We start from the raw sequence: 12,094 nt of genomic DNA on the forward strand, positions 1-12,094 counted from the left end.
GCAAATCCAAATAGATCAAAATCTTAAATTGCAACTAATAGTAATATATATATATATATTTATTTCAATTTAAAAATTTATTGTTTTAGTTTGAAATGTTGATGATTTGATTTTTTTATTATATCAGGTGGCTTATAAATACAGGAGAGCAATGCTGGACTAAAGGACTCTAGGCAAAAAGTGGACACTCAAGACAAGGAAGATAGGATTTAGTAGTTCTCAGTTTTGATTAGCTTCAAACTAAAAACTGCTACATGTCCTCCAGACACGCAGCCAGTTTAAACAAGCTGTCTCCCCCCTTGTGAAAAGAGAAGAATAAGTGCAACTACGTCACAACAAAAGACAATATCGGTGTTAGGAACATAGTTTTCCTTGAATTTTGATCGAATTATTTATTTTTCGCTTAACTGATACTTCCCTAGAGTCCTTTATGCTGGACTATCTTTTATATATGAACAAGGATGTAATGTATTTTCTTTCAATGAGTCAATGGAGAATAATGACAAAACTAAACTATTTGAGCAAATAAACTGAGAATGATTTTACACCCAAAGTGAAATTACGTTTTCTCTGGTAATCCAAATGTATCATGACTACAACCCCATCATGAAGACAATAAATATTAAATCTATCTTTGTTCAATGCCAAAATCATAAAAGTATATTTTCTCAAATTTTTTAAATATATTTGATTATCAAAGAGCCTATAAATGTTAAAATGGGCATGTATTTAAGGATTTATTTAATCGCATAAATAAAACTAATACGATTTAACAATTAATTCAAATATAATTCTAAAAAAAAGTGCAATATATAAATTGAATCAATATATTTTTCGTATATCCAATGTCCAAAAAATAATTATAAAAATAAAAAATACAAACAAGTCAATGTAAAATTTGAATTATTATTTTTTTAATCAAAATAATGAAGGAGGAAAAGAAAAACCCGTATAAAAATAATCAGATGAAGAAGTGAGGTTCATATGCGAGCTCTTTATAGACCAGTTGCTCCCTCTTTTCCTTTTCTTCAATATATCACACAGTCTCGATCATTCTATGTTGACGTCATTACGCATGAATCTTGTTAATTTATTTAATTCTATAATAAGTAATAACACAGAAGAGCAATCCCGAATCCCTCTGGTCTAGAGAATTACCTGGTTCGTCACTAAGCCTTAGACACGATAATAATTCATCATTTTCCTGTAATCTCTGACTGGGCAGAGACGGCTTCTAGGATCTAAATTGAGTATTGTTGGAATAGGCAAGATTTTACTTTTAACCCCCCATTTATTATCGCTTGGACCTTAGTGATAATATATTCAATTATGAAGTTCTGTTTGTATTTCAAAGACGTTGCTACAGGCCAATCTGAAGGGAAAGTTTTTGGCTGTACTTTTCACGGATGATATAATCCACCATTTTAATAACGCGAGCCACAATTTGGGCAAAAATAAAAAAAAAAAAACGGAATGAGGTCTCGATACAAAAAGAGCACATTCTAGACTCAACCATTTGTTTTGACTTATTTGTAAATAAAGAAGAGGTGGCAATCGGTATCTTAACAATTTTTGATGGGAATCTGTCAAGTAGTTTTTCAATATTGCTTTGGGTTTAATACCTTTACCATTTCTTTCAGGTCCAGTCTCTCCAATCTTCTCTTGACGATAAGAGACGACACTCCGTTGTGATCACAGTTTATTAAAGATTTGATTCTACTTTTAGAGATTGCTTCCATTGCCATGAAGAAGGGAGTTGAAGGCTCGAGGTTACGGTTTTTGGAACGGTAGCATGAGACTAATCTCTTGGTTTTTCTTAATAAAATAAAATGGCCTAGCTCCGTATATGTACGAGATAGGAATTGACAATCAGAATTTAGTCCTCCTTCCCTTAATAACTCGTCCCGACTTCTCAACCTTGATTAAATTTAAGAGGTTCGTTAGAACTCATGATACATATAATGGCATTCAAAATTTCTCACGACCTACCCATCTGTCTCCTGTATTGACCGCATTTTTTCATCACCTCAAATAGCTCCAATGGTGCCATAAATAATATGTCAGTCCGATCATGACCAATTTTTTTCTCAAACTCACCCTTGATCCTCAACGCCCAGAAATTACTCTTTTCCCTCAATCTGTCAAACCAAGAGAAGTTCAGTACTTTCCCAAAAGCCTCTATGTTTGGATATCAGAGGCCCCATTCTTCGATTTGCATATTTACGTGTCCTCAAGAAATGTAGGCTCTTTATCCCCGCACATTAATTTTCCCCTCAATTTGTAAATATGCTCACATATCTCGTTGGAGAAAGGAGTATATCTCAAGATGTGGATGTGTTACTCAGTTAATATATTTCCCAAACGAAGAACGTGTTTAATGTGAAGTTCATGTAGTTTGTCTATTAAGCTCCATCGAACAGTTCATCTCCCATGCCAATATAGTTTTTGAAGTCTGCTAAAGTACCACAGATACTTTTAAAGCAATGAGGCAATTCAACTATAGCAACTTCATTACTATTGCAATCTTCATGTGGATGAGAAAAAGTTATCGACTGCTCATTAATAGACTTCGTTAAAATATTAGCTCTAAGCGAATGCAAAGCAGAAATATTAACTCTTGCTCCATCTATTGTAACAGATCGGACCATGATACCAACTTCAAATGCACGTAAAATGATTTAAAGAGATTTATTTCTTCCTTCTCTTAAATCATCTAAGAAATCGAATAGATATTCACCATCATCATATTGATAATCGGGAAATCCCTTTTCCTTCTTGAACTTATTAAAGCAACTATTCTAAGATTATTTGAAGCCTTGAAAGATGTTGGAGTTGGGTTCTTGTTACAAATAAATTTTCCACGGCATCTTGAGTGAATCTTCCATTTTAAATTAATTAAAATCCTTCATCAATTTGATTGATGTTTTTTGGCAAATTAAACATTTTCATGGGGGATATGCCTGGATACTTTTTACTCGAAGTTGATATATTATTACAATACAAGTTAATATCATGAAAAATATATTGCAATTAGTAAGACTTGGCTAATTATGATTAATAATTAAGTTAAGTCCACAAAGTAATACATAAATTGCCTTCAAGTCCTTTAAAATAGACCTTATGGTGACAGACAATTTTAAGCCAATCAGCAAAGAGGAGGAGAAACATGATCTCTACTAATTGTGCACTCTTTTCCTTGAATCCTTTAGTCCTAACTAAAGGGTTCAATCTTAGTCCTAACCATGCAAAAAAAAAAAAGAAATACTAGTAAAATTTGGACTTTGAAAAATAATTTCTCCCATTTCACGAGTTTTGGTACTACAAAAAGTCCTCGTACTCCGCGGATTTTTCTTGTTCCCAAAAACCACGATAACAGGGGACCCCTTGTATATTGAATTATACTCAACAACAGGTATCTTTATTGTATATCTTAAATGATAGCAATGATTTTACTTTATATATATAAGACTCACAAGTAGTAACAGGAAAACACAAATATGTTTTGAAGTACACTGGAAAGAGCATAATAGTTATATCATACAAATTCAGTTTTTATTTCAAGCCAGAAAACTCATTTATCCTGTAGAAGGTTCTTCATCCGATTTAGCCTCAGATGATTCTACAATGTCAAGTGACTTCAAGTAAATCTTTCTTTGAAGTGTATCCTCTAACATAGGAGTTTGCTTACACGGGTCACTATCAGGATCTTCATTACAGGACGTGAAGTTTATAGAAATGTTTCGTATAACTCTTGGCATAATGGACAAGAGATCATCCGTAGGGGAAGACATGCCTATTTCATCGCACACGGTTTGAATAAACCATGACCCCGATAAATCTGACCAATATGAAGAATATCCATGATAAGATGACTTGGCTAAAAGAAAATATGTATGTGTGGAAATTTTATGAATTGGTTCTAGAGAGCCACGTCCATCGACTTCGCCACTTTCATGCTTTATAAACCTAATACGAATTCCTTTGTCCATCATTGGTCCTTGACTCACCTGATTAAAAACCACTTTAGGTTTACCTGCAAGAAAAGGTATATTTTTTGGAGACAATTCCTCCATAATATCATCCCGTAAATTGAATGCCATATGAAACGCCAAAAAATATCATTTTTTGTCTCCATGAGTCGATAAGAATATCATCAGACACGAGAGATTGTCCATACTTGAGAGAGACAATAACTCGTGTTTGATTTGAGCAACTGTTAAATTTTCATGTTCTTGTATGAAGAAGCCAAGTGGATTGAAGGTATCTTTAATTGCTTGAGTGTCTTGTTCTACTCCTTTTCTATCCTTCGGGACAGCATCATAACCTCTGAACTTTGTTTGATTAAAAATTAAAATCCTTTTCTCACCATGTTCCAAATTGTAGTTATACTGCCAATTCTGTTCTCTGACGCTTTCCAAAAAATCCACCGCACCGAGCTAAAGTCATCAAAGCGTGGAGAGCTATGCCATACCCGCAGGGCGATGGGACAATTCTTGAATTTTTTATCCTAGCAAGTGACATTTTCATTTCTTTAACAGGACATTCGGAATGACCGTTACTTTTGCTATGATGTGCCGATGATAATTTGGGACGGATATATTGAGAATTACACCATTGTGTAAACTTATCACAGAATTGAGGTCCCCATCAGATTAGATACTAATGGGTTTTAAATATTCAAATTACCAGTCATCAAGGACTGATGTCACAGTCTCAATGTCAAGTTTTCTCAATGAATTTACGAGTGACTAACCGGAGTACCGATCAATGAAGATAAAGGAATTTTGACCTTTTTGTTTCTCTGACTCGATGATCACTGAGTCAAACTGTCTTGATATATTCGTTTCGATTTGTGGTTCTAAAGGATGAGATGGAAGATATTTAAGGCATTCTTGGCATCGCGATACCAAAAGTTTGATATTGTTTGACATTCTGGCCAGAAGTATAACTAACTAGCGTTCATAAGTATCCTCGTGATCCCCATGTATTCAAGTTTAATTCTTGCGAGGATTTGTTTTCTTGCGGCTTTTGGAATTATGATTCGACCATGGTGGAGTAGAAAACCATAGGTTTCTTCATTGAAATAACATTCCATTTATCTCGTTAATAATGTTCCAGATAATCTTTTAGTAAGTCATTTAGAGTTTAGTTTCCGCATAGAGCCTCCATAACTTTTTTGTTACGATATTTATTTTAGGTATCTTCCTCAATGCCAGATCTAACTCATGTTAAAAAAAAAATTTACATCAGGATATGTGCATGACCTTCAAGAGTAAAAAAAGGCGAGTATGACGAAGCGTGCGCGATCAAATTATTTTTTGCAGGTACCCATTCGAATTCCAAGTCATTCCCCAAAAGTTTGCACATCAATCTTTGGACTATGTATAATTAATTTCATTAAGATTTTTTTCATTCACTATTCGCTTGAAAGACTGATTATCCGTTATAACAGTGAAGTTGGATCCCACAAGATACAACTGATACTTTTACTGCCCATTTTAATGGCCAGCAATTCCATCTCAACGGCAACATAGTTATTTTCAGCTGTGCTGAGGAATCTTGAACCACATGTTATGAGTCCAGTAACTCCTTTTCGCCTTTTGGTATTACAACATATCCGATTCCCGTCCCAGATGCGTTTGTTAGTAATCTTATCGGTATTTTAGGATCGAAATGTCTTAGTACTGGTCCATTAGGGTCCCTACGAATCACCTAGACCTTTAGTATTGCATTATTATGGTCTTCCGTCCAAAAAAGAAGTTTTCCTGAGATATAAGTCATTTTAAACCTAGGTCAGCTTCAGATCGGGTACAAACTCAGTAAATTGATTTATGAATCCCATTAAACTTCGAAATTTTTGAAAATTAGTTTAAGTAGGAAAATTTCCTATCACTCCAACTTTTTCCGGATCTGGTTTTGTGCCGTGATTGTTGATAATATTTTTTTTTTTTACACCTTGAACAAAAATTTTTTGTTTGCAACTGATGCATGGTTCATTTGGTGCTCTAATAAAATATATATCCATGTTTTGAAGAATTCATATTATATATTTCCAATCACAAAGGGATTCGGTGAATGCACTGATGAAGCTAGTAGGGCTTAGTATCTCCAATATGGTTAAAAACCACTGATATAAAGTGTAAACACACTATCCATACCACCACTTGAATGCACTCTCCTGGACAAACGCCGTTACTTATACAGTTAATTTTTTTTTTTTTTTTGTTAAACAGCTTGTTCAAATTTATACCAATTGGGAAAAATTGAATTAATTTGACGTTGTGTCAAATAATTGGAAAACGAACGGAGCCCTCCTTGGAATCTGCGCTGGGAGCGACAATAGAAAACTTGCTTAGACTTTGGAACTCAGTAAGACGTTGGTTTTCAAATTTAGGAGGGTTTTTGAAGTCTCTAATCGAATTTGGAAGTTCCGAGCCCGCGTCATGGTTTATCAGGTTGTTGGCTCCGTAGGCGACGTCGTGCCTCGCGATGTGTTCCCCAAATAACTCAAGGGCAATACTGATGCCTACTTGGACGTGTTAGAAATTAAGGTGAACCCTTTTATTGGCATGGTCGTCAATGGGAGGCCTTACATGGGGCAGCAGGACTCGGCTCCCTACCACAAATAGAAAAAAAAGAGTCTGAAATAGCTCCAAAACAATTTTGACAACTTTTTCTCGCCGGACTTTTGGCCTTCAAACTTGCTGGATTTAAATTTGATTGATTTTTTTATAGGGTACGATCGAATAACAAACCAACGGAACCTCCTGAAACACCAACTTATCTGTCGGATCGAGAAGGAATTATCTCTCAGAAAAAATGTACTGGAGAAAAGGTTAATATACGAGAATATCAAGATTACTTGCTTAACTCACTAGTAATGACGGAAAAGTTTGTTGATGGAGTGGGAAAACATGAGCTCAAGCAGTACAAGGAAAGCGTAGGTTGGGCACGTAGACAAATTGTGCGTTCAAGTTAAGGATGATACATCCTTAAAAGGCGGATCAAATATGGCTTCGTATGAAGATGTTCAAAAACTTGCATTGAATATCCTAGAGAGATATCGAATAGTAATGTAACCATAATTAAAGAGTTTAATCACTCAATAAGTAAGAAGTGGAGCGTTAGCCTTGGAGAAGGGATCCTCGAACGGGGCTTTGGAAGAGTTTATGTCCAAGATAAAATCGAGAAATAACCCGGTTTTGAGTACTGTGATACCAGGGAAATGGGAAATAAACCCGGAGTTGAAGAAGATGATACTGAGTCCGTTAAAAGTTCAATTATCTCGCTAACAGGTATAAAAAGCAACGCCAGTTTGTTGGAGGAGTCAAATGTAGAATATTAACATCCATAGCATTAAAGTCTCTGATGATTACATGTAAAAGAAATTACCAATGTTACCTAGAAAAGAAGATACAACATATAAAAGACAGAAAAAATAAAACTAATTGAACAAACCTTCAAAATTAAATAAACATAGCCTGTAAAGTAATGGCACAGAACAATTAGAACAAGAAAGTATTGGTGAATGTAAGCCAGTGGATGCGGTGGTATTCTTAAACCAAAAGCGTGAAAAAGGGCTATTGTTTAAGCCCTCCTTAATCCAAATCGAGTAAGTCCAGCCAGGAGGAGACACTCCCTCCCAAGTAATAAAAATAGAGCTCCGACATAAGTACAAAATTTATAAAATCATAAGCTTTAAAGCCTTATCCCGTCTCTATTGCCCTTCAATGTCAATTATATTTCCATTGTACAACGGGCCAAGAAAGTATTTAGTTATTTACATTCAATTGCATTCCTAGATATACTCTGCCTTATAGATAGAAGGATAGATGTTATAACGACAATATTGAATTTAGTCCCTAATACTCACTATAAATCAAGAGTAACTAGTATTAAAAAATAATGCACAATCACAAAGCTAAAATGCCTTCGATACTAACATAGTTAGGCATACTTCACATCCGTTCAGAGGAGTGATTGTTTTTATAAAGAGCTCTCTCAATCCCCAGCTTGCGGCTTCAGATCCAGATAGGAAATATATTTTGGTAGACTTAGACTTCCTTAAAAAAAAGATTAACATTGTATGCAATCTATGGTATTAATTCGAATTTAAAAAATGAGTTATACTGGAAAAATACTCCCCTCACTTGGAAATGAAACCCTCATTGCATGTGATTTCAACGTCACCTTCAAACTAGACAGAGATCCTCGTGGATATATGGGGTCAAATAATAAAGCCAATATCAAAAATCTGGACAAAACTATTAAAACTCTGAATTTGTGCGATTTAAGTTGGACCAAGGACTCTCCTCTAATGACGTTCTGCACAAAGACCAAGTCTGGAAGGGATATATATGGACGACTTGATTATGTTTTTTCATCATATAGAACATCAATATTCTTAAAGATTTCAAAGTTCTTCCATAATACATTTCGGACCACCACCCAGTGTCAACCTCATTTGGTTACTCATCTGGATCCCGTAAGTCGTTTTAGAAATTGAATGTGTCCCTGTTGGACTCAGAGTAGATCCGAAAGGAAATTTTGAAATGATAGAAAAGAAAAGTGTTAAATTGGATAGCAACCTTGTCTCATCCTGGGACACTCTAAGGAACATTTTTACAAAGAGGGAAATAAGTTACAAAGTTAAGAAAAAATTGAAGGAGCCAAATCAAAAAATCCGCAACAAACGCCGTGAGGCGATGTTAGAACTGGAGAAAATTATTGACTATAAAAATAGGGGAGCTATGATTAGAATGAGAAAGGAACTGGTCGAATTAAATACAAAAGGGAAGACGTTTTTTAAGCATTTAGAGGACACTTTTTGTTTTTATTATATGGCAGTCACAACTGCTTATAAAAAAAACCTATGCAGTTTCTGTTTATATTGGAGATTACTGAAAGATACAGAAGGGGGGATGCCACTTCTGTACTCTACCATGGTCGCTACAAATGAAAATATATTCAAAAACTTGACCTACCTATTATTAGAGACAAAATTTTAAAGTTTATCCGGAGCTACAACTGGAATTTCAATTCTCCAGGACCATCAGGATTAAAAAATTATATTACTCACATCCTGATTTAGGAATTTGCATTGGTAGAGAGACATAGCCCGCAGAAGCTGCCATGATGGGTATCAAGTCACCTTCTCTAATAGGCTGATAGGTAGTTAGTGCACTTGCAATGAAGACTTTACAATTAAGAATTTGAAATGTCTAGGTCTCTAGTTGCCACAGAAGTTCCATATGTCTTCTTTGAAATTCCAAAAAGACCAAGACATTTTTCTTCCCCGTTCGTGGAGGGCTACTCCAACACCTATATGAGATTGAGGCAGTTTGATGGCATCAATATAATTCTTTTAAAACAGAGCAATAACGTATTTGTCTTCTAAAATAGCGTTTTCAGCTAGTTGCAGACTTGCTGTAGCCTTGTATAAATTAAAAATATTACCAAGTTTTGTAGAAGTCAACTCTTTTTTTAATGTAGAATCTTTTCAAAATAGAAATTATTTTGTTGAAAGAGGTCCGAATTTCGATCCACTTATGTTCAAGAATACCACTGCTTTCCACTTTATAACCAAGATTGCCAAAATTCTTCTAACTTTACCCCGTCAGGCTTCCAGGAGCCTATAAATAGGTAAGAAGTAAAATAGAAGTCTTATTTTTATTCACAGCCAATCATGTTTTTTCTTGAAACTTGAAAATTCAGCAGGACTTGTACTTTACAATTAGCTGAGGCGCAGAATTCGCCTCCACGTTTAAAGTTACATCATCGGGATACAAATCAATGATATGTTGATATCCCTCAAAGCTAATCCCAAAGACTCTGTACCAATTTGTAACACCTAAAACGAGTTCTTTCATTGCAACTATGAAAAGAAGTGGAGCCTAGGGGCATCCCTAACGACAGCTCTTTTCTATATAATTTGTCCCATCTCCTTTTTTCGTAATCAGTGTAATTTTTCTTTTATCTATGATTTGGGTAGTCGTCCAAACTTTTCCATAGAACGTCCAATTTTTAAAAGATGCAAAATGACTTCATCCCTTAAATTCGAATAGACTTTTCCCGAGACTCCATCTGGACCACAGGCTTTATCATCCATATAGTACTTTCCTATAAAGTTAAAAATAACCTTGCATTTCTATTAACCTTGGAAAATATGAAATAAAATAAAAACACCCTCCCAAACAGGAGAAGAACAATAAAAAGCAATGACTTGCTTTCTCCTAGGAATCTCAGGAGACAACTTTCGATTCTCAAAAAATGACCTCCAACACACTGTACTCTACAAGTAACGACTGTTTTAAAGGGACTTCTTGTACTTAAAACACTTTTTACACATATAAAAACTTGAACTCACTAAATCCGAATTAAATTGACACGAAACAAAATTCAACATACACATTTTATTCTTTTCTGTTAATGGTTAGTTTTTGGTAAGAAAAGTAAGAATACCATGTTAATGGTATTCAGGGATGTCAAAAAAAGTTTTATTCTTGACTCAAAAGCATCAATAATTCCGTACGAAGCGTTGTAGGAGTCTTCTTAATTACCTCAAACATAATGGCAACTGGGTGTTTTTCTTCTCCGATGAAGAATTTCCAGATTGTACGGTACTTCACGAATAAATAATCTATATTTCATAATTGTAAAATATGGTAGTTTCTTGTACAAAAAAAAATAGGCTTGTTCTACATCATTTGCCGGATCATTGTTTAGTCCGGAAGACTTCTCTTCATCTTTTTCTTCTACAATTTGGGTTTCACTAACCTCTTCAATTTGTTTTTCGGATAGATGATCTTTATCAATTGTGGAAGACTTATCTTAATTTTTGTCTTCTACCAATTGTCCCTCCTTATTCTTTACAATTTGTACTTCTGATGGAAGACTTTCTTGCAGGGCCCTTTCTTATTCAAAAGTTTTAAGTCATTTTTCCAATCAATAATACTTCATATATCCATAATTAAAGCATCTTTGACATTGAAGTTTAACTCCAGAAAACTTCAGCTATATTAAATTTCCTTGCACTGGTAAAATTTGAGGTATAGACGAAGGATCAGCTACAATTTTCACGATGTAGTCACTGTTTTTTTGTTGTTGTTTTTTTTTGGGGGGGGGGATAGTGATTTATGATTCGCCAAATTGATTCATCCTTTCAACCACATTTGTCTCCTTTGAAAATATTGATAAGAGTCACGAGTGTTTAAGGTAAATATATATAATAATAAAAAAAGAAAAATAAATAAGCCCAAAAATATCTGTATTTTAAGACTTGCACTTATCTTGCAAAAAATATTCCTGTTTTTTTAATAATGCAAGTCATATCATATTTTGACTTCAATTTATTATATTATATAACAAAATAATTAAAAAAAGGAATAACACACCCAATGACACCAGAAGGGATAGATTTTTTTTATTTTATTCTTTTTTTGACGAGTGGCACTGGACTAGACCGACACAACATTAGCAGCAATCAGGCAATTTCTTTAGTAGAGTAAAAAAGAATCTTTGTCAAGATTATCATTAGACAAATTAGGACTGACCTTTGATTTTAAGAGCTATGGTACTACTTAAAATAAGAAAAAAATGTTGTAGCAACTCAGGGGCATCCTTAAAAAAAACTTAATATTTGAATTTTTTGTGAATTGCTGTAGATTTTTGAGATTTTTTGTGATTAGCTGTAAAAGTTTGAAATTTTTCTCCAAAAATGTATTGTTTGATTTTTTGTTTGTCCTTATAAAATCTTCAATTTGTGTGGTAAAACTCCCTTCTTGCATCCTCCATTATATTCAGATCTTAAGGTTTGGGGCAATTATCATTATATTTGTAAGTAATCCCCCCCTTTGTCCAATTCAAATGCTTTAGTGCATGCCAGGTCGATGAGTATGTAATCGAACTATATTGTTGATTACAGGAAATAAGTTAACACTCACAAAGCAACTAAACACTCTGTTTGACTTAGTATTGTTATTTTTAGCTTGTAACTTATATGTATTATATACTTTGCGGACTTGTGACCCCGGCATTATTTATAATACCTAAGTAATGTATAAAATGTCGTTTATTATATAGTTTGCCAGAGATC

General features: G+C 34.2%; 1 protein-coding gene across 1 annotated transcript; it reads right to left on the reverse strand.

Moving 5' to 3' along the window:
- Positions 1 to 3,575: 3,575 nt before the first annotated feature.
- Positions 3,576 to 4,100, reverse strand: LOC121116019 (caspase drICE-like). The gene has a single exon (XM_071888060.1). The coding sequence runs from the start codon at positions 4,098 to 4,100 to the stop codon at positions 3,576 to 3,578; it is 525 nt and encodes a 174-aa protein (XP_071744161.1).
- Between the last annotated feature and the right edge of the window lie 7,994 nt (positions 4,101 to 12,094).

Source organism: Lepeophtheirus salmonis, chromosome 4 (genome assembly GCF_016086655.4).
Source record: "Lepeophtheirus salmonis chromosome 4, UVic_Lsal_1.4, whole genome shotgun sequence".
Taxonomy (NCBI): Eukaryota; Metazoa; Arthropoda; class Copepoda; order Siphonostomatoida; family Caligidae; genus Lepeophtheirus; species Lepeophtheirus salmonis.

Excerpts from the sequence above, each read along its gene's own strand:
- LOC121116019 (XM_071888060.1), bottom strand. The coding sequence starts at position 4,100 with ATGGCATTCAATTTACGGGATGATATTATGGAGGAATTGTCTCCAAAA.